At 37.3% G+C, this 27,554-nt stretch overlaps 2 protein-coding genes across 2 annotated transcripts in view; both read left to right on the top strand.

The window, feature by feature from the left end:
• The window catches only part of LOC146492535 (uncharacterized), a 66,000-nt gene that overhangs the window by 23,584 nt on the left and 14,862 nt on the right, over positions 1-27,554 (top strand). The window lies entirely within an intron of this gene.
• Positions 1,769-24,641, top strand: LOC146492536 (uncharacterized). Its single transcript, XM_085149232.1, has 7 exons — positions 1,769-2,313; positions 3,181-3,291; positions 4,602-4,670; positions 4,751-4,846; positions 5,102-5,241; positions 5,496-5,623; positions 24,264-24,641. The coding sequence occupies exons 1-7, from the start codon at positions 2,157-2,159 to the stop codon at positions 24,382-24,384; spliced, it is 822 nt and encodes a 273-aa protein (XP_085005358.1). The 5' UTR covers positions 1,769-2,156; the 3' UTR covers positions 24,385-24,641.

Raw genomic sequence — 27,554 nt, 5'->3', positions numbered from 1 at the left:
TTTACATGTTGAAAGGGAAGAAGTAAACACTTATTTAATCCCACCCCTTTGCCATAAATTATCAGTTAATATTTAGTCAGCTTCCTTACTGATATAATTTGTAATACAAATAGTGAACAGATTTCTGATATACTTTATACTATAATATCACATCATGAGGTTTTTTTTTTTTTTTTAAAGATGACAAAGCAACAAGGTGACATATACCAGTTTGTAAACTGTGTTGATAGGCCAGTAAAACCAGAGTCATGATAAACAAGATATACGCAGCGTTTTTTCCTCAATATTTTCGTCACGTTTGCTGTCTAAGGACAGCACAGCGAGACCTCTCTGCTTATGAGCAAAAAATAAAAAAACAAAACAAAAACACCCATTTTGTGTTTGTGGAAAAATGCACCATGTCGACCAATTAAAAAATGATATGGCAACATGACATTTGGTTGTTTAGGAAGAGGGGGAAGTTTTAGGAGTGACAGAGAGAGAGAGAGAGAGAGAGAGAGAGAGAGAGATTTGTGACGTTCAGCGTGTTTGGAGTGTGTAGTTAGTGTGTTGTCTTGTGTAGTTAGTGTGTAGTGTTGTGGATAGTTTTGTGTTGTGTGTCAGAACAATGAGGCGACTGCTGTCTCCAGGTAGAAACAGGAGTGATACACCTGCTGCTGTCAGACCTGCAGGTATCAGGCTGTGATGTTTCCTTTATAGTGGACAGAAATATTTGCAGTGGCACAAATAATTTGTAGCATCTTATTGAAGAACAGCTGATTGTTCTGTAAATAGTTTGAAATGGTTATTTAAAAAATCAAGGTAAAATTAAATGGATGCAAATAACTTTGTTGTTTGCATAACTTGTGCATATGATTTTAAAATTGACAGTTTATATTTGCATTTAAAGTTATGAAATATGATCATTAAACATGTTTGTGGTTGTTACAGTTTTTTTGTCTGATTTTGATCAATTGTGTTAACACAGTTTGTCAAAATGAAAACATGACTGTAAATTCAGACACGTGAGGTTGTGCTGAAAACGATGAGACCAAACAAGGCAAGTAAATAGTTTTTAAAGGTGAAATGTGGAGGAAACATCAAAAGTAGTTGGACCCCAGAGGGTTAAACATTTTTTTAAAGTAACACAAAAGTTACTTTTCAAGTAATTAATTACTTTTAGAATCTAGTAACTCAGTTACTAACTCAGTTACTTTTTTGAAGTAGTAACTATTACTATAATTAATTACTTTTTCATAGGAACTTGCGCAACACTGCTATCCACACACTCCAAACACACGAAACATGACAAATCTCTCACATCTCAAGACTCTCTCTCTCTCTCTCTCTCTCTCTCTCTCTCTCCACTTTATCTCGGCTGTAACATCTGATGATGTAAAATGAGGACACGAGGATGCGTGGCACATTAAATGTTGCACAACGTATTTGTGAGTTTCATATCAGATAAGAAAAACATTTTCAGAAACCGTTCAGATGCACTTTTATCATGTTGTCCTATAAATTTGTTCCATCATGTGACTCGGCTGTCATATAAACACTTCTGTGTTCTTATTTAGTCACAGATCAGATCATCACATCTGTCAGGACAGAAAAACTAGCAGCAGTAAAAAGTACTGCAGAGTCTCAGGTTCGTGTTCAGCCCAGGCTCTGTGCTGCAGCTCAGCCCCTCTCTCCCCCCACTTTCTTTACTGTTTCAATGGTCTCTGTCCAAAAAACAACAACAAAGAAATATCTGTGAAAATGTAGAGTTCATAAACTCAAATCATGAATGAATAAATAAATAAAATAAAATGCAAACATTTTATTTTGAAGGAAATTTAGTTTAATTTGTTGAACAAACCTTCAATAAACCCAGAAAGTTGATTCTGTTTATCTGGACTTTGTGTTATCAGTTTTAATTTTAACTATGAAAAAAATGTGGTTCAGCTTTTCCTGTCATGATGTCTGTAGTTCCTGTTCAAAGCAGCTCACAGAGAGACAGAGGAAGCGAAGCGACAGCAGCATCAGAATACAGAGGACCAACATTTACTTATGATTTACTGCAGAATCAGAATCAGCTTCACATAGAAAAGCTCCAGTTAACAGAGAAACACAGCGACTGAGTGACAGCTCTGCTGTACAGGAAACTGATACTGCTGAAAACTGAGCATCTTAAAATGTCTTCCATCATCGATGAGGATCCAGAGTTGAGCATGAGTGTGAAATACAGCAAAGGAGAGGACAGAGGAGAGAGACTGGAGGGACTGGTCCTCCTCCATGAGAATGTGGACTCCAGCACAGACCATCAGGTCCCTGTTTCAACACAGGACGGAGGTAAGTATCAAATACTGAGGGATCAGGAATCAGGAGAGACTGTTTCCATCTTCTCAATAAAATATCAAACTAATACAGATCCATCAAAGCTTTTGGGTCCAGAGACTCAGTTTATTCATAGTGTGGAGGAAAGTTCAAGCTTTGGTGAAGGTGTGCAGTCTCTGCTCTTATTATGGTTTATATGTTTCTATATTTTTAATGTTTTCTGTTTATTTAGAGAATAAATGATAAAAATTGTCTAGTTTAAAGTATCAGTGTGTTATTTTAGTAAGTGTAGAAACTCTTCAGTCTCCACAAGCTGACAGAAAAGTGTTGGAGGAGTTATCTCACAGATCAGTGGTGAAGGCAGAAATATAAGAAACAAGGAAGTGTTGGTCGACACTGTGGAGCGAGTATAACCACGGAAACTGCTCAAAGCACACTTTTCACAGCTAGTTTTAGCTGACAGGAAATCAGACCAATGAATAACAACTCTGTTTTCATTTCAGCAAATCATGGAGATATTGTTTTAATGACATAATATTCATATTATAATAACCAACATTGTCTTCATGATCTGGTCTTTGTGTGAAACACGGCTGATACACATTCGTCTGTTTCTGAGTCACATCAAAGCGTTTCTCTGTCAGAGTCTCTGTTCTCACATATGTAAAAGTCACCTGAAGACAAACATGTGACAAAGTCTCCTGTAAATATCAAAACTGCTAGAATGAACTTGTTCAGCTCATCATCAGGTCGGCTGCAGGTGGAAAGTCTTTCTGACGATAAACCAATAAAATACGCTTGAAAAATGGGAAACAAATTATGATTAAAACATGTTTAATAATTAAATTAACAAATGATTTTCTCTCCATTTTGCCTTCGTAGAAATAAAAGCCCAGGAGAAGCTTCCAGCTGTGAAAAGAAGCCGTTTCAGAGCTGTTGAAGTGAAGCTGGTGGTTCTGTATCTGCTGATTCTGGCTGGAATCACAACACGCTGTGAGGAGTTTTATTATCATGCTCATGATACACTCCCATGTTAAAATGAGCACCTTTGCTGCCTTAAAAACATGTTTCCATTCAGGACCAAATGAGTTTTGGTCTCTAAGGATAGTTTCCTCTTCATAAAAACTGCACGGTGGCATTTTAAATGGAATTCTCTGATCAATAATATGAGCTGCTGTGTGGTACAGCCTGACCAACACGTTGGTTTTGCTGACTGAGCTTCTAGTATTTCATGAGTCTGTTACTTAGCACTGATTAGCAGGTGTGTGTCTGTGTGCATGATTCCTGGCTCATATCTTGTGTGTGTTGTGGAGGTGGAGTGAATGTTCTTGTTGTTCCTTCAAACTCTTCACTCAACACGGTGATTCTGTGATTATATCAACAAAGCAGACAGGCAGCAGCATCTGCTGCAGACTGATGCAGGTGCAGTCACACTATGTTAGACAGTGGCCGTCTGTCATTGTGCGACTAGTTAGTTCACTTGGTGTATTAAGCAGGTAGCTAACAAGCTAATGTTAGCTCCATTCATCTGCTGGGATATATCAATTAATCTTTTTTTATTACATCAAATCACATCAACAGTTGCCTCGAGGTTCTTTATATTATCAGGTAAAGACTCCACAATAACAAAAACAACAACACAGAGAAAACTCCCAGCAGCTGCTGATGTTTGGATTTTAAGGTGGTTTGATTCTAGGTTTTAAATCAGTTGATGATCTTCAGCTGACCTTTAGGTCCTGGTGGAGCTGTGACAGACTTAATGCTGAATCAGGAGAAACATTACAAATCTGTGATGTGAGAATAGAGATGCCTGCAAAAGGACGTCTGAAAGCAGGAAAAACTGTAACAGGAGTTCCTGGAAGCTGCAAGAAGAAACATTTATTAATTATAAATAAGCAGAAAGAGGAAGTGTTGAAGCCTCAGAGCAGCTTTGACTGAATGTAAAAAGACATATTTTCAGTGAGAACAGGCACATGTCACATGAGTCAGAATCTATTCTTTCAAAGCATATAGATAACATCTCTGACTACAGGTGTAGAAATGCTGTTTGATTCTTCACCTTCTTCCTCCACACTGAAGCACAATTATTCTGAATCTTGTCAGTGGTTTTTGTTCACAGTTGATACGTATTTAGCTCATCAGATTTCCTGTAGTTCTAACACCTCCACCCACAGGACATGTTAAAGAACAATGGCTGCAAGTTTCTGACTCTTATTGATATTTGACAAAGCAGAGGAAGAAGATTATTTCTGTTCAATCTTTCACTCATTTTATTTTATTTTGATTTCACTGAAATATTTCAGATGCTTTGAACAAGAGTGAATTCAACAAAATGAAGAACAGCCACACTGAGCTCCAGGATGAACTTCAAGGTAAGCAAACACCAAGTTCTTATATCACAGATATATTTGCAGAACATTTTAAGTTAATTTGAATCTGTTTTTCTCTAAAGACACAAAAACCAACCTGACTCAGTTACAGAGCCGTTATGATGAACTGAGTAAAAACCACAGTCAGCTACAGGAAGAAGTGAAGAAGCTGATAGAAGGTAATAAAGTTTGAATAACTAATAGAAAACATCAGTGTTACACAGTGATAACCTGATTGTGTCTTTGTTTTGAATGCTAAATGTTTGATGCTGTGTAACAGTTTCTCTGTATAAATGTAAGTTTCAGTTAATTATGAATAAGAGAGAAAACCTGAGTTTAAATGAAGTATTTACAGGGAAAATGACAGGGACCAAAGATTAATGTGATACAACATGACACAAAGTCTGACTTTAAAACATGTGTTTGACTTTAAGAGAAGTGTGATGAAGGATGGATGAGATTTGGAAGCAGCTGTTACTTTATATCCAGTGACTGGAAAACTTGGTCTGACAGCAGGAGAGACTGTCAGGATAAAGGAGCTGATCTGGTGATGATAAACAGCAAAGAGGAACAGGTGGATGTGTTTGTTCATGTCTGTGTGATCTTTGATGGAGCTGACAGTCATCTGTTACTTGTGTTTTTGACCTGCTGTCAGTCTGTGACCTGCTTCCTGTTTCCACTCTGATGGATTTCTCTCTGATTTCTGCACAATGGAAGAAAAGTTTCATCACATTTATTCTTCCTTCAGACATATTCACAAGATGATGTCACCACAACAGAAGTGCTGAATTATGACTGGAGACAATATTTGTGTCTCTTCTCAAACAGGAATTTGTCAATCAACTGAACAGTAAATCAGTCAGTATATTCAGATACTCTTGGATTGGTCTGGAAGCCAAAAACACATCAGGAGGATATGAATGGGAATGGGTGGACGGATCAGCGCTGACAGAAACGTGAGACATTAGTTTGTTTCTACTCCAGAGTTATTATTTAGAAGTGAAACATTGATGTTTTGGAAGATAGATCAGCAATACATGAGTTGAGCTATTTTCCAACAGCCCCACAAACTGAATGTAAAGAAAAGCAGAAATCCTCCTTTGAATGAACAGCTGTGCTTGAACTCTCTTCATCTGCAGTCTGTGATGACGTTCAGTTACAACAAGTCAGTTTGAAGAAATCAGGATTGAAACATGTTCAAAGCAGCGACCGACACATTTCACTTTGTTCAATTTGTCTTCATGTTTTTTGTGCTGTAATGTTTCTTTTCTCACAGAACAAAAACTGTTTCAGAGAATTCCTGTCTCTTCTTCTTTGGTGTTTGTAAAACTTCAGAACATATGAAGGAAGAAGCTTCAGTAAATATGACCTGATAGACACACATTTCAAAGTGATGTCTGTAAACAGCTGACAAAACAGTTTCAAACAGCAGAAAGTCAGCTCTGACTTCTTTTTATTCTCCATTTTTACAGCAGGAAGATTTCATATTCATCAAAGCTTGAAAGCTGTTTTAGTGTGCATGATGATTCTCAGAGAAAAGTCTAAAGGAGGGAAAGTGGGCGAGAACCTGGGAAAGAAATACAGGAAATATTGGAAATATTCCAAAAGAGACTCATATTTATATGAATGTGACAATAGTTATGAGTTTAGTCCAGTTTCATATCAGATTTGATCTCTCTGACAGGTTCTGGGCAGAAGGACGTGAGATTCCCAGTTATGGTTACTGTGGAGTCTGCTGTGACGTTGATGGGAGATGGATAGGGTCACGTTCTTCTACCCCAATGTTCTTCATCTGTGAGAAATGAGTTTGGTGCTTTGATGTAAATGTTTGAATAATCCAACCAAAGACACCTCACTATGAAATGTCCTGCATGAGCCTCAGACTCAGCTTACAGTCTTTACTTGTTCATTCTGCATCATATATTGATTACATATATTGTCCCTCTGTGCTCTGTGCTGTACAGTAAGGTTGGAAGTCATCCACACAAAACCTTGAAGTACTTCATTACTCTGTAGTTCCAGCAAATTGTTCTAATAAAAGTCAAAGTGCAGCTTGTCTTTACTTTGGTTTACTTGGTTTATTCATCAGTCTGTTGGTCCTAAAACTTCAGTAAACGTCTTCTTCAGTTTCTCTCAAACAGCTGAAAGTAGCTGCTTCTTATTTTTAGCTACAAATCAGGAACCAAGAGACTGAAACCAGCACAAATTCAGTTTGTCAAACTTACAACGTGTGAATAAGTGAAGATGAATCCGTTTAAAACAGCTTTCCTTCTTCTTCTTCACTTACATCAAAACACAACTTTACCTTCCTGCTTAGTTTGCAGCGAGCTGCCTGCACAGCGTTAACACACTGAAGGTCAAAGTTCATTTCAGCATGACAGAAAGGAAAAGTCCAGAAACAACAACCCTCACAGTGGACACGGTTAAAGTCTGTTGATTTAAAAAAAATTTTTTAGGGGGCCTAGAACTGAGCCCTGTGGGACACCCCACAAGAGAATAGCAGAGGACGACACATGGTCACAGAGACAGACACAAAAAGCTCACAGAGTCAAGTTCTTCTCTTTCAAGGCTCTATTTTTCACCAGAGCTACAGTATCCAGAGTCGTACGTAGTGAAGAGTCAAAGTTATTAACAAGATAATCGACCTTTGTTGGAGTAGCGTTCAGATAGCTGCTCTGCTCTATGAGCATTGAAGATGATAACAGTGGGTGGATTATATTCTTAAACTTAATTACAGCACTTTCACAAAGACATCTACTGTGATAAAGTCTGCTCTCCACTAGGGATGGTACCGGTAATAAACGGTAGTAACCAGACCGAAAAGCAGCGCACATTTCGGTGCTTTATTTTCCTGAGATGTCATACGCTTCAGATTCTAGCCAATCATTTTACGTTTCCGAGGATAGTAGGCGGGCCAAGGTACGTACGTTCTTTTAGAGCACGTTATTACATTAATGCATGTAAGGTGAACTAGCAAACACCGTCGTAGTTACATGCAGCTGTCTTCTTGTTTGATGGCAGATACTCCCTTCACCCTTCTGGTTAAAAAGGCTAAAATGACCAAAGAAAAAGTGGAAAACAGTTAAACATGAGAGGTTTTTGGACAAAGTTTGTGTTTTTTCCATTGTTTAAGCTGCTTCCAGCCAAGAGTGATACCATATTTGCCCCATAGCTGCAGAAAAGGCTAACATTGTTATCTTTTTACAAAAAAAGCAAAACATGAGAGGTTTTTGGACAAAGTGTGTGTTCTTCATTCTTTAAACACCGTTTAAGCACCGGCACCGTTTCAAAAGTACCGGTTTGGCACCGGTATCGGATAAAACCTAAACGATACCCATCCCTACTCTCCACTGCTGTGTAATCAATGATTGTAAATGTAAATGTTATCAGGAAATGATCAGACAGGAGACGGTTTTCAGGAAACACTGTTAAATGTTCAGTTTCTATGCCATATGTTAAAACAAGATCTAGAGTGTGATTAAAGTGGTGGGTGGGTTCTTTTACATTTTGAGAGAAACCAATTGAGTCTAACAACAGATTAAATGCCATGTTGAGGCTGTCATTTTTAGCATCTACATGGATGTTAAAATCACCCACAATAATTATTTTATCTGAGCTCAGAACTAAATCAGATATAAAGTCTGAGAAATCAGACAGAAACTCTGTGTAAGGCCCAGGTGGACGATAGATGACAACAAGTAAGACTGGTTTCTGAGTTTCACAGCTGGGGTGGACGAGGCTAAGCATCAGGCTTTCAAATGAATTAAAAGTCTTACGCTTTCTTATTCTTATATTTTTTTATTACAGAAAAAATAGAAACAAACAAGTGAAATTTTTATTTTTAAATGGGGAAAAAAGAGTAAACAGAATAACTTTTTTAAAGAAAGAACACAATCTTCAAATATACGATGCTTTACAATCCATCATTATTATCAGTAAACGCCCACACAATGGAAGACATTTCAGGATTACAAGAAGAATTTGAGTCTTACAGCAAATATTTCACTGATTCATCCACAGACAGCTTCATCATGTGGACTGAACCTTTTACCGTAAAGTTCAAACTTAAAATCTAGAATATAATTAAAGCATCTTATCCAATCAATAAAGTAATCTTGGCTCGTGCTGAATAAAAGTAGAAATTACCTTGGAAACAGAACTTTTCAAATTAAGAGCTTACATGTAAATGCAAGAAAATACTGAAACACAACATTTTCCAGATTTCTGCCCTAAATTTCCCACAGAAAAAGTTTCTCTATTTTCAAACAAAGTTTCACTGCAAATGAATATTTAAGGCACAATAAAACAATAAATGTATTTACACAGACAGACTGTAGTTTTTGTAATCATCTAGAAGTTCACTCAATTTGGCCAAAAACTCATAAAAGCCATAATAAAAAAGGAGATAATCAGTTTATGCCACGCCCCCATTACAATGATCACACCAGAGTATCTAAAATCATTTAATTCTCATGAGCACCTGAGGTCTCGCTGTTTGTAAAGGTCTGATTCATTAAGCCAACTTACAGTGAAAGGGTTAAAGCACCAACCTTCACATTACATTTATGCTTTGTTTAGTATCCAACCATTTTATTTTATGTATTCACTTCTAAATATTATGATTTTAATTATATTTCTCCTACATAAAAACATTATATGCATTAACAGACGTCACACTAAAACATTTTCTTCCACCTGCCTGGAGATGTTTCCTGCAGAGGCAGCAGGTGTGACTGCTGAGCTCCGCCCACTTTATCAGATGCAGACTTTAGCGTCTGCTTTGTGTCCAATCGGTACGAAACTATTCTCACAGGTGCATAAACCAGTGACAATGTTTCAAATATCTTTACAAACATGTTTTCAGATTTATGATTTACTCTAAAAGTTTTAAACTTATCAAAACTGACTCATAAATTTTGCTGTCATGAAGGTTCAGATTGAGGAAGCATGAACACTTTTAAAACCCATTTCATGGAAAGCTAAAGAACCACACTATACCTCAGATTTTTAATCTGTAAAGTGCAAAATAAACTATTTATATTTATCATTATTATTTTTAATTATTGTAGCCTGTATGCCAATAATCTAGTTCATGCGAGCCGTGAAACTTGATGTAGCTGAAGATTCAGGATGACTCCTGGGCCTGACCTTGTTTGTCAGAATCAGCTGCAGAGAGGAGCAACAGTATTATTTTACATGTAGAGTAACAGCAGGTTCTCAGTGAGGGATGCACCAACTTAAACTCTTATGTGTAATCACACTGAACTTTTTTTAACTTTAAATCAGTTAAATATAACAAAGACTTCAACAATAGAAACCTACTGATATTTATTAGAAAATGTAAAAGTCCAAAAAATAAATAAATTAAAAAGTCATCACATTCATTTGACCTCATCTCATTTCACTTTAATCGGTCTTTACAGCTCACTGCTCTTATTTACACTCACACTAGTGTCTTCTTTCAAATAAAGTCTCTAAAGTTTGAAAGGGAACATAACGAGAGAAACTGAAAGACACACACACTGAACTTCAGGTAAGAAGTTATGACCTGCAGTCTATCTGGTCAGATATAAACCAAGTTTAGGTGGAGTTTATTTTCATTATGCTGACTTTTTACAGTCAGTTACAATAACTCGTACTGCGTGCTAGCTAGCATGACGGAGTTTCTATACAGCTGGGTGGTGCTATGATGTTACTGATAGTGAACTTCATTTTATTAGTTATTTAGTAGAGTTGCCAACCGTCCCGTACAAACGAAATCGTCCCACATTCAGAGAAAATATTACGAGTTTCGTGTTGAGCTGAAAAGGAACAGTTTGTCCCGAACTTCAGCTACAATGGAAAAAGACACAAAGCTGGAGTTATTCTGTCGTTGCTGCACAGCTGCCTCTTCCCCTGTCATTCTCTCCCCTCCATCTCCTGTTGCAACTTCAATCATGAAACTGATCAATGATCAGCTGATCGGCTCTCTTGTTTATCGCCCACTTTGCACCAGAAAGAGGAAACCAGCGGATGTCGCTAAACAACAGCAGCACGTTTGATCAGCTGTTGTTAGAATTGATTTAATATTAATTTCTAGCATCAGCTGATGTTTGCTGGAGCCACAGCTGTAAAGCTGCTGGTCATGATGGTTTGGATATGTGGTGAGAGGGAAACATGAAGATGAAACCAGGAGACGTCCTTACTGAATCATCAGAGCTGAACAGCTGATGGAGAAACAGGTTTACCTTTTAGGTGACATGGATGAGTTGAAGTTATGAACTGTTTCTGTTTTCTAAGTAGCTGACAGCTGGTAACTGTGCAGGGGCGGATCTAGCAAAGTTTTGCCAGGGGGCCAGGTAGGGCATTAACAGGGAAAAGGGGGCACAAAGAAATACTTTTCTTTCTTACTCTCATATAAAATATTTAGCTTTTATTAAACAGTTATCTGAATCTTACAACCAAAGTTTGTATATTAATTCACAATATTGGCTGTAGACCATTGTTACTCATTCAGAATAAAGAATAAAGAATAAAGTAATGCTACAAAGCGTGTTCATGCAAACATTGTTGGTCTGCCGTGGTACAATGGGACTTCTGCTCATGAACCTCTGTGCACAGCGTCTGCAAATCGGGGCTGTACGAAGTCACCTCATCTTTACACAAAACTGTAAGCTGTCATCTGTGAGGCGCGAGCGGTGTTTGTTTTTACCATAGTTCATGGTGGAGAATGGCTGCTCTGCTGAGTTTTGCTCTCTGTAGCCGTATGGATGGCAAACTACACTGATTAGCAGCGGCATAGGCACACTTAAAATTTCTTCTGAAATTTTCGCTTTCTAGTTAGTACAATAATTCCAAATGTCATAATCATCACGTTCACTAATGTCTAACAACTTATTGATCCAGCTTTGCAAGACCAATATCAGGCTGGTGCATCCCTCTCCATATGTCAACTTTCTAATATCCTAAATTAACTCATTGTGAATCTGTGAAGCACATCTGAGACACTTACGAGAGATCAGTCAGAGACACCAGAGTCAGAGCTATCGTAATCACTGTCTTGGTCAATGGACACTGTGAAAGGAAAAAAAGCACAGTATTCAGCTGCAACATGAGTTTAAAATCAGTCAAACCAGAGTACAAAATTATGTAACTTTACACACAAAAATGACACAAAAATATTACACATTGATACAACACGTTAGCTGAGAAAGACTTACTGTTGCTGCCTCTGAGAGCTTTGACTTCATCAGAGTCTTCATCAGCCTCCTCGTCATAGTCAGTGTCCCCTCCTAGAAACACACACACAAAATGTTAAAGTTCATCCTTTGTTGTATGTGCTGCTACACTTCCTGTAAAGACGACAAACAGTTTGAGCTGAATGAAGCAAAACACCAAACTTAAGCCACAAACTCATGTGATGTTAGTGATAATTTGTTTCTGCAATTCACTCAATTTGTCCCAAAACTCATCAAGGCCTTATTAACAAAGAATCAACTACTGTCACCCCATTACAATGATCACACCTGTGTACCTTAAATCCTCATAAGCTGTCCTGTGATCTCACAGTTTGTAACACTCATGTAATTTACTGTCTATTAATTTTATTTATGATGTATTTTGGTTCTATGTTTTATTGTAAAAAGTATGTATTGTGATTGTAAGCCCAACAAGGGACAATGGTTGAGATTAGCAATAGCTATAAGAGAGTGATATTATACCCCTTATGTCAAACTGAGTGATTTATGACCCCATATAATGATTTATGGTCCTATGAAGTAATAAAGTAATAAAGGAAGTAATAAAAATATGATATTCATAAAAATATGGTAGTTCATAGCTCATTGCTTTTTCCCCCTAAAAAGAACTAATTGATTATTTAAGTTTCTTGTATATCAAATAGCATTCTTTTATTTTTTAATCCATTAAAAAAAAAAAGTTTTTATTTTTTTTTATGCTTAAAAAACGCCATCTGGTGGTGGCTCAGCGTGTGTGCGAGGGCGCGTGCCCGAGGCCGTGTGTCTGTGTCTCCGGACTTTGTGTGTCTCGGGCTCCGTGCTTATGTGTGAAAACGTGTTAATAATACATAGTAAAATAGTGAAACTGTTTAGTTAAACTTGTGCTTTTGTAACGTTCAGTATGGCCAGAAATACAGGCTGCATGCCTTTGGGGAAAACTTTATTTCAATTTATATGCATTTGTTTAATCCGAACAAGGAGATTTAGAATAAAACTAAGAATCGTGAAAAAAAAAAAAAAAAAACTCTGGCGATCCCTGAAAAACGCACCGCGGCTCCCAACATAAAAAACTCTTTTCTCCAAAAAACCCCGATAGGTACCCCTCTATTCCCAAAAACCTTATATTTCGGAAACAGGGGAAAAAAATCCTGAAAAAATGCTCCGCGTTTTCTCCAAAACACCTGAAAAAACCTTACTCGTTTTTCTCAAATTCACCCCGATCCTTAGACTAAATAACCAGGGAAAAACTCCTGAAAACCCTGCTAGCTACCCCTTTTATTCCCAAAAACCTTATATTTCGGAAACTGGGGAAAAATCCTGAAAAGTCCTTAGTCTGTTTTCTTCAAAACGATCCCTCTTACCAGCTACCTCTAAAATTCAACGCAGAGTCTAAGTTCTCCCTTTGCTCTTAATCAAACCGCTTCCAGAGCACAAATATTTCCTGCTTGTTCGCTCCACATCTGCCGCACAATGATTCTGGCTATTCGTTCGAAATTTCCGCCAGAGACCAACTCCGCCTAACTTAGCCCTGCTGCCAATCACATAACAATGGGGCGGCTCCCCTCGCACCCCGGTTAGCCATTCGGCTGCAGGTATGATGGAGGAGAGATTCAGGCTCAACACCGGTGGGCTTTGGGGCTAGACAGCCTTAGAGAGAACGAAATCTATTTCTACCAGCTAAAAGCGGGTGAAAGTTTTGGTCACACCGCGGATCGCCTTTACTTTGTCTGATTGGGGTGTTTTGAGCCTCATCGCTACGCCCGAAGTGCAGAAGAGCCTGCGGGAAACGAGCTCGCAACAACCACGAACCAGGGATCAACAACTGCCGTCACTTTCCCTATGTGCATATCGTTCGGTAAGTGTTAATCTTCCTCTCTAACTACATTTTTGCATTTTCCTTTTTACCATTCTGTCAATCCTTTCATTTAAAAAATATCACAATGGTTTGTAACACGTACAATACACCATCCGTCCATCCATTCGCTTCCGCTTATCCTTTTTTTCAGGCTCGCGCGGTGCGCTGGAGCCTATCCCACGTACAATACACTTTAAAATATATATAAGCTCGACTTTAACTCCCGTAAAAGTTTATACATTACATGTCTACATCACCTATCATGGCCTCATCAGGTATCTCATATCATCTTGTTATTGTTACGTTATGCTCCTTTGATATTTTGCTAGTTTGCGTGTTTTAAAACTCTTTTTGTTTTTCTTTATATTTTTAGACTCTGATTTAAGCCAGATGTGTTAAACTGATCGCTGCGAAACACCAGCTCTGCGTGGATTTTGACCGCGAGTGACCGGATGTTGTTTCCGGCCTGAGGTTGCCTGAAATGCCGTGAGGCTCGTTTGAAAGATTGCGCCCGAGACCAACTCCGCCTCCAAGGCGTGCCTACCTTTAGCTGCCACCAGTGAGATATCAGAGCCGGGCTCCACATATCCAATCAGGAGCACGAGCAAGACAGCTTTTGCAGACTCTCCAGAAATATACAAGTCCTTACCAACTGCTCTGCAACCCAGTGTTTCTGGTCCCCGCACTAACATCGCTTTTTGAGATATTTTTTATGAACCACTAAAAGAGCCATTTTACCCCCCAGTACAGAAGACTGCATCTGGATCTGAGGGCAGCAGCGGGGACAAATGATTGTAATGAAGCGACGGACATTTCATGGCTGGTCTTAGATAATCGTGAGTTATTGTGTCTTATGGTGAAAAGTACATAGTTTTGCAAGAGGCATACAAGCGCTGTGGAAAAAGTAATCATAAAACTGTTTTTGTGAACACTCTGCTCCCTACGTTATGCTTTAAAGAATGTGATAATGTGATCATCAAAGAACATGATTTTTTTTAAAAAAAATTTTATTCTTATGCTTTTAAAGTATGTCAGATTATCATAAAACACTTATTTGTATGTTATAATGTTTTTCTTACACCATGTGTAATTTTCATAGACACCTTGTTCATTGTATCAATGTGTAATTATGTGTCTTTGATAAATAAATAAAATATTTAATCTTGTATTTGTGTACTTTCTGGTAATTCAATAAAAAATTAGTCACATATCGCTCTGATAAACACAGATGTCTGAAAGAAATGTTTGATGGAACAAAGGAAACAAGTGTCTCGCTGCTAAACTTTTAAGTCACCATGGTTCAAATGAGAAAATGCCACTAGGAAACTAGCAGCTCTAAGTCTTTATGTAAAACATGAAAAACTCCATATCAGTGATATCTACAAAGGTGTACTCATTTCTTTGTTATGGTACTTTACTGTTCCAATGAAACAAAAAGAAAATCTCATTTTTAAGGTACATTTTTCGGCCATCCTGACCTATTTTCAGGGGCAAGAATGTTGATGTTAGACTGTGTTTTAAATCAGGTTTTGATCTTAAACTAACTATCACAGCACTGATTTTACTGATTACAGTTGTAATCTCAATTAGAATACCAAACTGGCTTTTCTCCAGTCAGTGTTATGGTGAAATTTAACTTGTTCTTTTGTGTAATTGCACATGGCCCATCACAGGACCCCTTAGTAAGCTGTAAAGCATAAGTTTTCAATTCACTTTTGTCAGAAAACTTCACAGTATGAGTAGTTACAGCACAGTTTCTCCAAGTGTGCGCTTCTTTTTCAGTCAGCGTGCTTTTAGAGCATCTGCATTAGCTCATGTAGTAAAAGTACAATCAGTAAGTGTACTTTAACATTTGAGATTCCAAGTTACTCTTGCTTAGATTGTGTGAACTATGTCATGAGCCTTTTTCTTTTTTGTATAATGCATCAAACCTGTTCAAATCAGTTTATTTTCAATTTATTTCAACTAATCTAGAGACAAGCAACTCCTGTTTAGCTTCTGTTATGCATTTACCTCTCACACGTTAAACTAAATGTTAGAGTTCTCAGAGTTAACATGTCTCATGTTACCATGTTGTATTTCTAATACCCAGCCTCAGTGTTTCGCCCTGTTGACCCTCAAATCCAAACACCAATGATCTAGATATTCACAAAATTCATCAGGACATCTCTAACATCTAACGTTTTTGTTGTTTTTATGTTTTACATAAAAAAAACCTTTAGATTTTCAAATGAAAGTGACATGCAAGGATATTTTTCTTTAGTGATGTTGCTTCAGCAATCTCAAATACTAATTATTCTGGGAATTTTTATGGTCAAACTATGTGATTTTCCAAATGTGTGTGTGTGTGTGTGTGTGTGTGTGTGTGTGTGTGTGTGTGGAGTAAAATGACCTTCTTCTTATGATGTTGTCAGCATGAATCATTCAGGATTAACAACACAAATTGTATCGATAGCAGAAACATTCTTATAACTTATAATTCTCACAAGTTTCCGCTAGTTTTACAAACACAGTCTTCTTCATCTCTGTTTATGTAGCTTTTATGAAACTGATTTTCCATAGTACACGTAGCATCTAATCTTTCTTTGCTCTCCAGTATAAATGCAAGAATTTGCAGGCTTTATTGAAACTGTCACAAATGTAACACTCAATGCCAAAAACAGGGTTGATTAATGTTTCTATGAACACTGCTGCGTACATCAACAGCTCTGAAACCCCCCTTTATTTTTTTTTTAAAGTAATGTAGGACAGGATCTCTCACTCTCTGTGTCTCAAAAAAACCCAACCAAACTGGCAATCACCTTGTAGAGGAATTTCTTTCATTTATGTATTGATCACTTTGTTTATTGGTAATGCTTTTAGCTCACTGTTTTAGCATGTCTGCCTCATACTCCATTCAAACAGTTAGACAGGTGGTGGGGGTCTGGTAACAAAGTTGTCTTGATTAAAGAATGTTAGCTACCGCTCATCGCTTGTCTGCAGGCTTTATTAAATGGAAAACTTCCACAACAACCTCTAAACAATGGTTTATGGATTTTTATCACCTGCAACACCATGTAACACTTGGATGTTAGATCCTTTGACCAGTCAGTGTTGTTAGCCCCAAACCCCCGAGGCCCCAGGTTTCTGAGCTCTAACCCTGGCTGCCAAATGTGCCTCCAAGGCCCTTGTGCCTCTTACCACCAGACTAAGTTTGTGGACCTATCTACTAATATTATTTTATTATAGCACAAGGTTCAGTTAGGTTACTATTTTGACTTTCTTACTTTGAGCACATTTTGTCAACCGATACTTTATCAAACCTTTACTCGAGTGTTTTTGACACTAGCAGCTGTACTTCAGTAAAAATTGCCTGCACTTTTGCCACCTCAGTTGCCACTTTTCTGGAGTTTGTACAGTTTTTATAGTGACACTTTCAACGTTTAACGTGTTATCCTTGATCACAGTTCTAAACAAATTAACTTTCTTGACATAAAAGTAACCCAAAAAAGCAACTATATGTGTAGTTCTCTTTACTCCAAAACTAGTTTAAGGCTATGCTGTTGCTGTGATATGGCCATACAAATAATATTAAGTTGAATTATTCTTGAGAAAAATATGGTTGCTTCATGGCTACCTGTTCAGAGAATTTGCAGGCTTTTATGGAAACTGTCACAATGTAACACTCACACTGTCAATTGCAATACTATGAAAACACATCTTAAACATAATTAAACACATTTACTACTATTCTGACTGGTTAGTTGTTTTTTTCAGTGCATTAAACTGCAATAGCGGTGCTAAGTGAGCTAGGCTAACTCACAAGAATAGTTCAAAAAGTTCGAAGAAACACTCCGACTCCTTCGAGGTAGGTACCCGTCTGTGGTTCACCGCTAACAACAGCTCTCTCACAAATATTAATTTAACCTCTTTTCTCTCTTTCAACTGGGAAAAACCGTGCTCCGCGGCAGCATGGAGTTTTTCCTTGCCGTCTTTGTTCTTCTACACCACACACCGCGCACCGAGCTGCAGGTGATGCCTTCAGGGCAAGCCCGGAAATTAAACTATCAGACGAGAACTACGATGCATTCAAAGAACCCTGTACTTCTGATTGCTGTAAATCTTACCAGGGTTACATTTGTTTCTTTTTTCATTCTAGCTGAAGTCCGGGACAAACTGTGTTCCTTTTCAAATCAAATCAAATCAAATGACTTTTATAGTCACATCACATGTGCAGTTACACTGGTACACTACATGTGAGTGAAATTCTTGTGTGCGAGCTTCACAAGTATGGAACGCCAGGACTGCCATAATGAATTAATTAAATACACCATTAAATAATTAATTAAATGTGGCAATAATTAATTAAAATGGGAAATAATTAATTAAATAAATAGTTATGACACATGTAATTATTAATTATTGAGACATTTAATTAATTATTTATGTATTTCACATTTTAATTAATTATTGACACATTTAATTAATTATTTAATGATATATTTATTTATTTCATTTTGGCAGTCCTGGCGCCTGGCTCTCATCTTGAATTAATTTTATCTGTCAACCTCACCCATCAAACGCAGGGGGCGGGGTTAACGCTGCCCATGCAGCTTCTCTAACATTTGATTGGTTGCCGTGCAAAGTAAGTCAAAATAGGTCGATCCTAGATAATCGATTGCTTGTGTAGACTTGGGGCAGCCAGGTATCCCAGAATGCATTTCAAATCACAGGCAGCAATGGTGGTGGTGTAGTTTTAAAATACCCCGTTTTTCTGTCACCAACTACACTTTTAACAGTGTTTTAGCCGCGAATGTCCTAGAAACAGGAGTGATACACCTGCTGCTGTCAGACCTGCAGGTATCAGGCTGTGATGTTTCCTTTATAGTGGACAGAAATATTTGCAGTGGCACAAATAATTTGTGGCATCTTGTTGAAGAACAGCTGATTGTTCTGTAAATAGTTTGAAATGGTTATTTAAAAAATCAAGGTAAAATTAAATGGATGCAAATAACTTTGTTGTTTGCATAACTTGTGCATATGATTTTAAAATTGACAGTTTATATTTGCATTTAAAGTTATGAAATTTGATCATTAAACATGTTTGTGGTTGTTACAGTTTTTTGTCTGATTTTGATCAATTGTGTTAACACAGTTTGTCAAAATGAAAACATGACTGTAAATTCAGACACGTGAGGTTGTGCTGAAAACAATGAGACCAAACAAGGCAAGTAAATAGTTTTTAAAGGTGAAATGTGGAGGAAACATCAAAAGTAGTTGGACCCCAGAGGGTTAAACATTTATTTAAAGTAACACAAAAGTTACTTTTCAAGTAATTAATTACTTTTAGAATCTAGTAACTCAGTTACTTTTTTGAAGTAGTAACTATTACTATAATTAATTACTTTTTCATAGGAACTTGCGCAACACTGCTATCTACACACTCCAAACACACGAAACATGACAAATCTCTCACATCTCAAGACTCGCTCTCTCGCTCTCTCTCTCTCTCTCTCTCTCTCCACTTTATCTCGGCTGTAACATCTGATGATGTAAAATGAGGACACGAGGATGCGTGGCACATTAAATGTTGCACAACGTATTTGTGAGTTTCATATCAGATAAGAAAAACATTTTCAGAAACCGTTCAGATGCACTTTTATCATGTTGTCCTATAAATTTGTTCCATCATGTGACTCGGCTGTCATATAAACACTTCTGTGTTCTTATTTAGCCACAGATCAGATCATCACATCTGTCAGGACAGAAAAACTAGCAGCAGTAAAAAGTACTGCAGAGTCTCAGGTTCGTGTTCAGCCCAGGCTCTGTGCTGCAGCTCAGCCCCTCTCTCTCCCCCCACTTTCTTTACTGTTTCAATGGTCTCTGTCCAAAAAACAACAACAAAGAAATATCTGTGAAAAAGTAGAGTTCATAAACTCAAATCATGAATGAATAAATAAATAAAATAAAATGCAAACATTTTATTTTGAAGGAAATTTAGTTTAATTTGTTGAACAAACCTTCAATAAACCCAGAAAGTTGATTCTGTTTATCTGGACTTTGTGTTATCAGATTTAATTCTAACTATGAAAAAAATGTGGTTCAGCTTTTCCTGTCATGACGTCTGTAGTTCCTGTTCAAAGCAGCTCACAGAGAGACAGAGGAAACGAAGCAACAGCAGAATCAGAATACAGAGGACCAACATTTACTTATGATTTACTGCAGAATCAGAATCAGCTTCACATAGAAAAGCTCCAGTTAACAGAGAAACACAGCGACTGAGTGACAGCTCTGCTGTACAGGAAACTGATACTGCTGAAAACTGAGCATCTTAAAATGTCTTCCATCATCGATGAGGATCCAGAGTTGAGCATGAGTGTGAAATACAGCAAAGGAGAGGACAGAGGAGAGAGACTGGAGGGACTGGTCCTCCTCCATGAGAATGTGGACTCCAGCACAGACCATCAGGTCCCTGTTTCAACACAGGACGGAGGTAAGTATCAAATACTGAGGGATCAGGAATCAGGAGAGACTGTTTCCATCTTCTCAATAAAATATCAAACTAATACAGATCCATCAAAGCTTTTGGGTCCAGAGACTCAGTTTATTCATAGTGTGGAGGAAAGTTCAAGCTTTGGTGAAGGTGTGCAGTCTCTGCTCTTATTATGGTTTATATGTTTCTATATTTTTAATGTTTTCTGTTTATTTAGAGAATAAATGATAAAAATTGTCTAGTTTAAAGTATCAGTGTGTTATTTTAGTAAGTGTAGAAACTCTTCAGTCCCCACAAGCTGACAGAAAAGTGTTGGAGGAGTTATCTCACAGATCAGTGGTGAAGGCAGAAATAGAAGAAACAAGGAAGTGTTGGTCGACACTGTGGAGCGAGTATAACCACGGAAACTGCTCAAAGCACACTTTTCACAGCTAGTTTTAGCTGACAGGAAATCAGACCAATGAATAACAACTCTGTTTTCATTTCAGCAAATCATGGAGATATTGTTTTAATGACATAATATTCATATTATAATAACCAACATTGTCTTCATGATCTGGTCTTTGTGTGAAACACGGCTGATACACATTCGTCTGTTTCTGAGTCACATCAAAGCGTTTCTCTGTCAGAGTCTCTGTTCTCACATATGTAAAAGTCACCTGAAGACAAACATGTGACAAAGTCTCCTGTAAATATCAAAACTGCTAGAATGAACTTGTTCAGCTCATCATCAGGTCGGCTGCAGGTGGAAAGTCTTTCTGACGATAAACCAATAAAATACGCTTGAAAAATGGGAAACAAATTATGATTAAAACATGTTTAATAATTAAATTAACAAATTATTTTCTCCATTTTGCCTTCGTAGAAATAAAAGCCCAGGAGAAGCTTCCAGCTGTGAAAAGAAGCCGTTTCAGAGCTGTTGAAGTGAAGCTGGTGGTTCTGTATCTGCTGATTCTGGCTGGAATCACAACACGCTGTGAGGAGTTTTATTATCATGCTCATGATACACTCCCATGTTAAAATGAGCACCTTTGCTGCCTTAAAAACATGTTTCCATTCAGGACCAAATGAGTTTTGGTCTCTAAGGATAGTTTCCTCTTCATAAAAACTGCACGGTGGCATTTTAAATGGAATTCTCTGATCAATAATATGAGCTGCTGTGTGGTACAGCCTGACCAACACGTTGGTTTTGCTGACTGAGCTTCTAGTATTTCATGAGTCTGTTACTTAGCACTGATTAGCAGGTGTGTGTCTGTGTGCATGATTCCTGGCTCATATCTTGTGTGTGTTGTGGAGGTGGAGTGAATGTTCTTGTTGTTCCTTCAAACTCTTCACTCAACACGGTGATTCTGTGATTATATCAACAAAGCAGACAGGCAGCAGCATCTGCTGCAGACTGATGCAGGTGCAGTCACACTATGTTAGACAGTGGCCGTCTGTCATTGTGCGACTAGTTAGTTCACTTGGTGTATTAAGCAGCTAGCTAACAAGCTAATGTTAGCTCCATTCATCTCATAGGAAAATGAAAAACTTTATTTAAATCATTTTAAATTTTAAATCTTCGGTTTTGTTGCATTTCTAACCAGATATTTTGGTGAGTTTGGAAAAAGAGCAGCTGAAGGACGAGATGGAAGGTAAGAAACTATTAAAAACTGTCAGAGTTGGAGACGGATTTGAAAGGTAACTGATTTTACATTTTGAATCAGCTTCTTGTGTTAAGATAAAAAAAGAAACAAACCAAATTACAGCAGCTGACCTCCCAAAATAACATAAACAGGAGAAACTGTTCACAGTCAAAGGCAGCTCAGCCCTACAAACTCCTTCGAAGTGAAACAGGAAACACACAGTGAGAGCTGCACTTCCACAGGAAGTACCTGATCACATGGAAACACCTGTGATATGAGGAAGTGTTGATTCCCAGTGTTGTCTGTTCTTTCAAAGCATATAGATAACATCTCTGACTACAGGTGTAGAAATGCTGTTTGATTCTTCACCTTCTTCCTCCACACTGAAGCACAATTATTCTGAATCTTGTCAGTGGTTTTTGTTCACAGTTGATACGTATTTAGCTCATCAGATTTCCTGTAGTTCTAACACCTCCACCCACAGGACATGTTAAAGAACAATGGCTGCAAGTTTCTGACTCTTATTGATATTTGACAAAGCAGAGGAAGAAGATTATTTCTGTTCAATGTTTCACTCATTTAATTAAATTAAATTAAATTAAATTAAATTTAATTTAATTTAATTTAATTTAATTTAATTTAATTTAATTTAATTTAATTTAATTTAATTTAATTTAATTTAGGTTCTTACAAAAATATTTTAGATGCTTTGAACAAAAATCAAATGCAGGATGAACTTCAAGGTAATTGACTCCTGGATTCTAAAATCACACGTAACTATTGTCAGAACATTTTAACTTAATTTTAATCTGTTTTTCTCTAAAGACACAAAAACCAACCTGACTCAGTTACAGAGCCGTTATGATGAACTGAGTAAAAACCACAGTCAGCTACAGGAAGAAGTGAAGAAGCTGAAGGAGAAGATAGAAGGTAATAAAGTTTGAATAACTAATAGAAAACATCAGTGTTACACAGTGATAACCTGATTGTGTCTTTGTTTTGAATCCTAAATGTTTGATGCTGTGTAACAGTTTCTCTGTATAAATGTAAGTTTCAGTTAATTATGAATAAGAGAGAAAACCTGAGTTTAAATGAAGTATTTACAGGGAAAATGACAGGGACCAAAGATTAATGTGATACAACATGACACAAAGTCTGACTTTAAAACATGTGTTTGACTTTAAGAGAAGTGTGATGAAGGATGGACGAGATTTGGATGCAGCTGTTACTTTAAATCCACTGACTGGAAAACTTGGTCTGACAACAGGAGAGACTGTCAGGATAAAGGAGCTGATCTGGTGATGATAAACAGCAAAGAGGAACAGGTGGGTGTGTTTGTTCATGTCTGTGTGATCTTTGATGGAGCTGACAGTCATCTGTTACTTGTGTTTTTGACCTGCTGTCAGTCTGTGACCTGCTTCCTGTTTCCACTCTGATGGATTTCTCTCTGATTTCTGCACAATGGAAGAAAAGTTTCATCACATTTATTCTTCCTTCAGACATATTCACAAGATGATGTCACCACAACAGAAGTGCTGAATTATGACTGGAGACAATATTTGTGTCTCTTCTCAAACAGGAATTTGTCAGTGAATTTGTCAGTAATTTCAGAAGATACTTTTGGATTGGTCTGACATCCAAACACACATCAGGAGGATCTAAATGGGAATGGGTGGACGGATCAGCGCTGACAGAAACGTGAGACATTAGTTTGTTTCTATTCCAGAGTTATTATTTAGAAGTGAAACATTGATGTTTTGGAAGATAGATCAGCAATACATGAGTTGAGCTATTTTCCAACAGCCCCACAAACTGAATGTAAAGAAAAGCAGAAATCCTCCTTTGAATGAACAGCTGTGCTTGAACTCTCTTCATCTGCAGTCTGTGATGACGTTCAGTTACAACAAGTCAGTTTGAAGAAATCAGGATTGAAACATGTTCAAAGCAGCGACCGACACATTTCACTTTGTTCAATTTGTCTTCATGTTTTTTGTGCTGTAATGTTTCTTTTCTCACAGAACAAAAACTGTTTCAGAGAATTCCTGTCTCTTCTTCTTTGGTGTTTGTAAAACTTCAGAACATATGAAGGAAGAAGCTTCAGTAAATATGACCTGATAGACACACATTTCAAAGTGATGTCTGTAAACAGCTGACAAAACAGTTTCAAACAGCAGAAAGTCAGCTCTGACTTCTTTTTATTCTCCATTTTTACAGCAGGAAGATTTCATATTCATCAAAGCTTGAAAGCTGTTTTAGTGTGCATGATGATTCTCAGAGAAAAGTCTAAAGGAGGGAAAGTGGGCGAGAAACCTGGGAAAGAAATACAGGAAATATTGGAAATATTCCAAAAGAGACTCATATTTATATGAATGTGACAATAGTTATGAGTTTAGTCCAGTTTCATATCAGATTTGATCTCTCTGACAGGTTCTGGGCAGAAAGATATGGGAATCCCGAATATGGTTACTATGGAGTCTGCTGTGACTATGATGGGAGATGGATACAGTACATTAGTTCTGGATCAAACACCTTCATCTGTGAGAAATGAGTTTGGTGCTTTGATGTAAATGTTTGAATAATCCAACCAAAGACACCTCACTATGAAATGTCCTGCATGAGCCTCAGACTCAGCTTACAGTCTTTACTTGTTCATTCTGCATCATATATTGATTACATATATTGTCCCTCTGTGCTCTGTGCTGTACAGTAAGGTTGGAAGTCATCCACACAAAACCTTGAAGTACTTCATTACTCTGTAGTTCCAGCAAATTGTTCTAATAAAAGTCAAAGTGCAGCTTGTCTTTACTTTGGTTTACTTGGTTTATTCATCAGTCTGTTGGTCCTAAAACTTCAGTAAACGTCTTCTTCAGTTTCTCTCAAACAGCTGAAAGTAGCTGCTTCTTACTTTTAGCTACAAATCAGGAACCAAGAGACTGAAACCAGCACAAATTCAGTTTGTCAAACTTACAACGTGTGAATAAGTGAAGATGAATCCGTTTAAAACAGCTTTCCTTCTTCTTCTTCACTTACATCAAAACACAACTTTACCTTCCTGCTTAGTTTGCAGCGAGCTGCCTGCACAGCGTTAACACACTGAAGGTCAAAGTTCATTTCAGCATGACAGAAAGGAAAAGTCCAGAAACAACAACCCTCACAGTGGACACGGTTAAAGTCTGTTGATTTAAAAAAAAATTTTTTAGGGGGCCTAGAACTGAGTCCTGTGGGACACCCCACAAGAGAATAGCAGAGGACGACACATGGTCACAGAGACAGACACAAAAAGTTTACGGAGTCAAGTTCTTCTCTTTCAAGGCTCTATTTTTCACCAGAGCTACAGTATCCAGAGTCGTACGTAGTGAAGAGTCAAAGTTATTAACAAGATAATCAACCTCTGTTGGAGTAGCGTTCAGATAGCTGCTCTGCTCTATGAGCATTGAAGATGATAACAGTGGGTGGATTATAATCTTAAACTTAATTACAGCACTTTCACAAAGACATCTACTGTGATAAAGTCTGCTCTCCACTAGCGATGGGTACCGGTAATAAACCGACATAAACGGTAGTAACCAGACCGAAAAGCAGCGGTGCTTTATTTTCCTGAGATGTCATACGCTTCAGATTCTAGCCAATCATTTTACCTTTCCGAGGATAGTAGGCGGGTCCAGGTACGTACGTTCTTTTAGAGCACGTTATTACATTAATGCATGTAAGGTGAACTAGCAAACACCGTCGTAGTTACATGCGGCTGTCTTCTTGTTTGATGGCAGATACTCCCTTCACCCTTCTGGTTAAAAAGGCTAAAATGACCAAAGAAAAAGTGGAAAACAGTTAAACATGAGAGGTTTTTGGACAAAGTGTGTGTTCTCCATTCTTTAAGCACCGTTTAAGCACCGGCACCGTTTCAAAAGTACCGGTTTGGCACCGGTATCGGATAAAACCTAAACGATACCCATCCCTACTCTCCACTGCTGTGTAATCAATGATTGTAAATGTAAATGTTATCAGGAAATGATCAGACAGGAGATGGTTTTCAGGAAACACTGTTAAATGTTCAGTTTCTATGCCATATGTTAAAACAAGATCTAGAGTGTGATTAAAGTGGTGGGTGGGTTCTTTTACATTTTGAGGGAAGCCAATTGAGTCTAATAACAGATTAAATGCCATGTTGAGGCTGTCATTTTTAGCATCTACATGGATGTTAAAATCACCCACAATAATTATTTTATCTGAGCTCAGAACTAAATTAGATATAAAGTCTGAGAAATCAGACAAACTCTGTGTAAGGCCCAGGTGGACGATAGATGATAACAAGTAAGACTGGTTTCTGAGTTTCACAGCTGGGGTGGACGAGGCTGAGCATCAGGCTTTCAAATGAATTAAAAGTCTTACACTTTCTTATTCTTATATTTTTTATTACAGAAAAAATAGAAACAAACAAATGAAATTTTTATTTTTAAATGGGGAAAAAAGAGTAAACAGAACAACTGTTTTAAAAGAAAGAACAAAATCTTCAAATATACGATGCTTTACAATCCATCATTATTATCAGTAAACGCCCACACAATGGAAGACATTTCAGGATTACAAGAAGAATTTGAGTCTTACAGCAAATATTTCACTGATTCATCCACAGACAGCTTCATCATGTGGACTGAACCTTTTACCGTAAAGTTCAAACTTAAAATCTAGAATATAATTAAAGCATCTTATCCAATCAATAAAGTAATCCTAGCTCGTGCTGAATAAAAGTAGAAATTACCTTGGAAACAGAACTTTTCAAATTAAGATCTTACATGTAAATGCAAGAAAATACTGAAACACAACATTTTCCAGATTTCTGCCCTAAATTTCCCACAGAAAAAGTTTCTCTATTTTCAAACAAAGTTTCACTGCAAATGAATATTTAAGGCACAATAAAACAATAAATGTATTTACACAGACAGACTGTAGTTTTTGTAATCATCTAGAAGTTCACTCAATTTGGCCAAAAACTCATAAAAGCCATAATAAAAAAGGAGATAATCAGTTTATGCCACGCCCCTATTACAATGATCACACCAGAGTATCTAAAATCATGTAACTCTCTCAAGCACCTGAGGTCTCGCTGTTTGTAAAGGTCTGATTCATTAAGCCAACTTACAGTGAAAGGGTTAAAGCACCAACCTTCACATTACATTTATGCTTTGTTTAGTATCCAACCATTTTATTTTATGTATTCACTTCTAAATATTATGATTTTAATTATATTTCTCCTACATAAAAACATTATATGCATTAACAGACGTCACACTAAAACATTTTCTTCCACCTGCCTGGAGATGTTTCCTGCAGAGGCAGCAGGTGTGACTGCTGAGCTCCGCCCATTTTATCAGATGCAGACTTTAGCGTCTGCTTTGTGTCCAATCGGTATGAAACTATTCTCACAGGTGCATAAACCAGTGACAATGTTTCAAATATCTTTACAAACATGTTTTCAGATTTATGATTTACTCTAAAAGTTTTAAACTTATCAAAACTGACTCATAAATTTTGCTGTCATGAAGGTTCAGATTGAGGAAGCATGAACACTTTTAAAACCCATTTCATGGAAAGCTAAAGAACCACATTATACCTCAGATTTTTAATCTGTAAAGTGCAAAATAAACTATTTATATTTATCATTATTATTTTTAATTATTCTAGCCTGTATGCCAATAATCTAGTTCATGCGAGCCGTGA

Source organism: Neolamprologus multifasciatus, chromosome 22 (assembly GCF_963576455.1).
Source record: "Neolamprologus multifasciatus chromosome 22, fNeoMul1.2, whole genome shotgun sequence".
In the NCBI taxonomy this organism is placed as follows: domain Eukaryota; kingdom Metazoa; phylum Chordata; class Actinopteri; order Cichliformes; family Cichlidae; genus Neolamprologus; species Neolamprologus multifasciatus.
Note: the sequence above shows the minus strand (reverse complement) of the source record. Positions and strands in the feature narration are given on the sequence as shown.

Excerpts from the sequence above, each read along its gene's own strand:
- LOC146492536 (XM_085149232.1), top strand. The coding sequence starts at position 2,157 with ATGTCTTCCATCATCGATGAGGATCCAGAGTTGAGCATGAGTGTGAAA. Across the intron at positions 3,292-4,601 it reads GGCTGGAATCACAACACGCT|ATGCTTTGAACAAGAGTGAA; the intron begins GTGAGGAGTTTT and ends GAAATATTTCAG. Across the intron at positions 5,624-24,263 it reads GGATCAGCGCTGACAGAAAC|GTTCTGGGCAGAAAGATATG; the intron begins GTGAGACATTAG and ends TCTCTCTGACAG.